At 54.5% G+C, this 2,380-nt stretch overlaps 1 protein-coding gene across 1 annotated transcript in view; it reads left to right on the top strand.

The window, feature by feature from the left end:
• The first annotated feature begins 1,479 nt into the window (after window positions 1-1,479).
• The window catches only part of PPP1R3E (protein phosphatase 1 regulatory subunit 3E), a 3,601-nt gene continuing 2,700 nt past the window's right edge, over window positions 1,480-2,380 (top strand). Inside the window, exons 1-2 of the mRNA XM_006776818.2 lie at window positions 1,480-2,030; window positions 2,309-2,378. Of these exons, the coding sequence (XP_006776881.1) occupies window positions 1,614-2,030; window positions 2,309-2,378 (487 nt within the window). The 5' untranslated portion in view covers window positions 1,480-1,613. The remainder of the gene's footprint in view (window positions 2,031-2,308; window positions 2,379-2,380) is intronic.

Genomic DNA, 2,380 nt, shown 5'->3' with positions numbered 1-2,380 from the left:
AGTGAAACATTATTTTACACCACCATGATATATAAAAAAATATGTCCACGGATTTATATACATATGTATAAGAAAAGAAAACTCCGTATCACTTTAAAAATTAGTCTTGGCTAAATAGCATTGCTGTGATTATTACAGTAGCATGGCTGGAGTTAAATGCAAACAGGAATGAACTGTACAATGTTAAGATAGTATATGTCTCTGTTTATTTCCAACGTATTCACTGATGACTTTATAAACTCTCCTGCTGTTTTACATTTAGAGATTCCATTTCTAGGCTAAGAGTCCCCATATTTCAGTAGTCTGAAGATGTTAGCTATGACCATTAAATGTTTTAATCTTATATAACCAATTAGATAAGAAAGTGGACTTTAGACCAGACTGCTGAGATTCTAATCCCAGCTCCCCAATTATTATCTATGTAATCCTGGGCAAAAGTCCTAGCCCCTTCTTTCCATTGATTTTCTCATCTATAAAATAGCTATAGTAATACTCCCTGCTCCTATGATGGCTGTATATGAGTTAATGTTTTAAAAATTCTTACAACCATACCTAGCATACTGTAAATGCTATATAAGATCAGTAGGTAAGTTAGAAAACAAAACTTCACATGCTTTTTTTCACTAACAAAGAAAAAAATGAAGAAAAATGCCAGCTCTGTGCTTTTTGGAACCTCCCATTGGAACTAGAATCCTACAGTCTCCGCTCCAAGGGAGTGGTGTGCTTATTCATTCAGTAATTTGAGGGCCGACTCTGCGATGAAACTGACTATGAATCAGATACAGCCTCTGTCACCAAAGGGCTTACAGTCCGGTTAGAGATCTGAACTCTAATCCACTTTTTTAAAGGATGATAACTCTTAAGTCTAGAGAAGTTGTGCCTTGCTCAAGGTCACGCAGCTAAATAGCACCAGAGGTGAAACCAGAAGCTATGTCTTTCTACAACTCTCAGTTCAGAGCTCTTCCCAATGGGCCACCCACTCTTGTGAGCACATCTCAGCTTCTATTTGGGACACCACCTAGTTTCATGACCTTCCCTTCTTTGCACCCACCGCCAAACCGCTCCCAAACTTGGAGCCTAGGGTTTAGAAACGAAAAACGGTAAGCCCTTAAGAAAAAGCCACACACTGCGCGTTTTGGACCTTCCCTGCAAGAAAAGAAAGCGTTACTCTTTACATTCTGCGGTAACTCTTCCAGCAAGGTTGAGGCCATAAAAAAAAAAAAAAAAGGCAAAGTGGTCTTACTCAGGACCGAAAGGGTGGAGTCCCCGCCCCCTGATGCAGCTTGCAGCAGCGGGCACTGAAGACAGATGGGGAGCCACCTGTCAGAGGGCTGTGGGCGGGGTCCCGGGCCGGGAAGGCCGGGAGACCGGAGGGTGTGCGGCTGAGCGCACGCTCAGAGCCGACAGCTTGCAGAAGACGGGAGGTGACCGTCTAAAGCCCTGGGAGCTGCCGGCCAGAGGGAGGGAAAGGTAGTCACGGTACCGAGGCCGGATTACGGGAGGGAGAGGATCCTGCAAGGAGGGACGGCTGAAGCGGGTGCGGCGGCTTTAGCCATTGGGCGGGGGGGTAACGCAGCGGCGCTGCGGGCGGGCCCTGCGGGGCGGGCGATGCTATGTCTCGCGAGCGGCCCCCCCGCACGGACATCCCCCGCAACCTGAGCTTCATCTCCTCGCTAACGGAGCGAGCCTACTATCGCAGCCAGCGGCCCAGCCTGGAGGAGGAGCCGGAGGAGGAGCCAGGAGAGGGCGGGACGCGCCTCGGGGCCCGATCCCGCGCTCAGGCTTCGAGTCGGGGCCGCAGGGCTCGCTCGGCACCCGCCGGAGGCGGCGGGGCCCGGGCGTCCCGGAGCCGTAGCCCCGACACCCGCAAGAGAGTGCGTTTCGCCGACGCGCTGGGGCTCGAGCTGGCCGCCGTGCGCCGCTTCCGCCCGGGAGAGCTGCCCCGGGTGCCCCGCCACGTGCATGTCCAGCTGCAGAGGGACGCCCTCCCCCACTTCGCGCCGTGTCAGCCCCGCGCCCGCGGCCTTCAGGTAGGCTGCAGAGGCTCGCCTCTCCTCCGGGACCTCCCCATCCCCGCCGTCCGCGTCGGGGAGTGGACTTAGCGAGGAATACCCGTCCTCACCCGCAAGCGCGGGCTGGCTTCCCTTTTGGTGGAGGGCTCTAGGCTACTTTTGCCGCTGGGCCGCGCTCTGACCGCTGGGACCCGGGGTCGGGCTCGGGTCGGTCCAGTCCCTCGCTCTGCCCCCACCCCGGTCTCTGCCCCCTCTTCTCCGAGGTTCTGTCCTCCCTCTCGCTCTTTCGTCCCCAGGAGGCGCGCGCCGCCCTGGAGCCCGTCCGCGAACCCGGCTTCGCCGCCCGTTTGCAGGCGCAGCGCATCTGC

Source organism: Myotis davidii, unplaced genomic scaffold, assembly GCF_000327345.1.
Source record: "Myotis davidii unplaced genomic scaffold, ASM32734v1 scaffold1949, whole genome shotgun sequence".
NCBI lineage: Eukaryota > Metazoa > Chordata > Mammalia > Chiroptera > Vespertilionidae > Myotis > Myotis davidii.
Note: the sequence above shows the minus strand (reverse complement) of the source record. Positions and strands in the feature narration are given on the sequence as shown.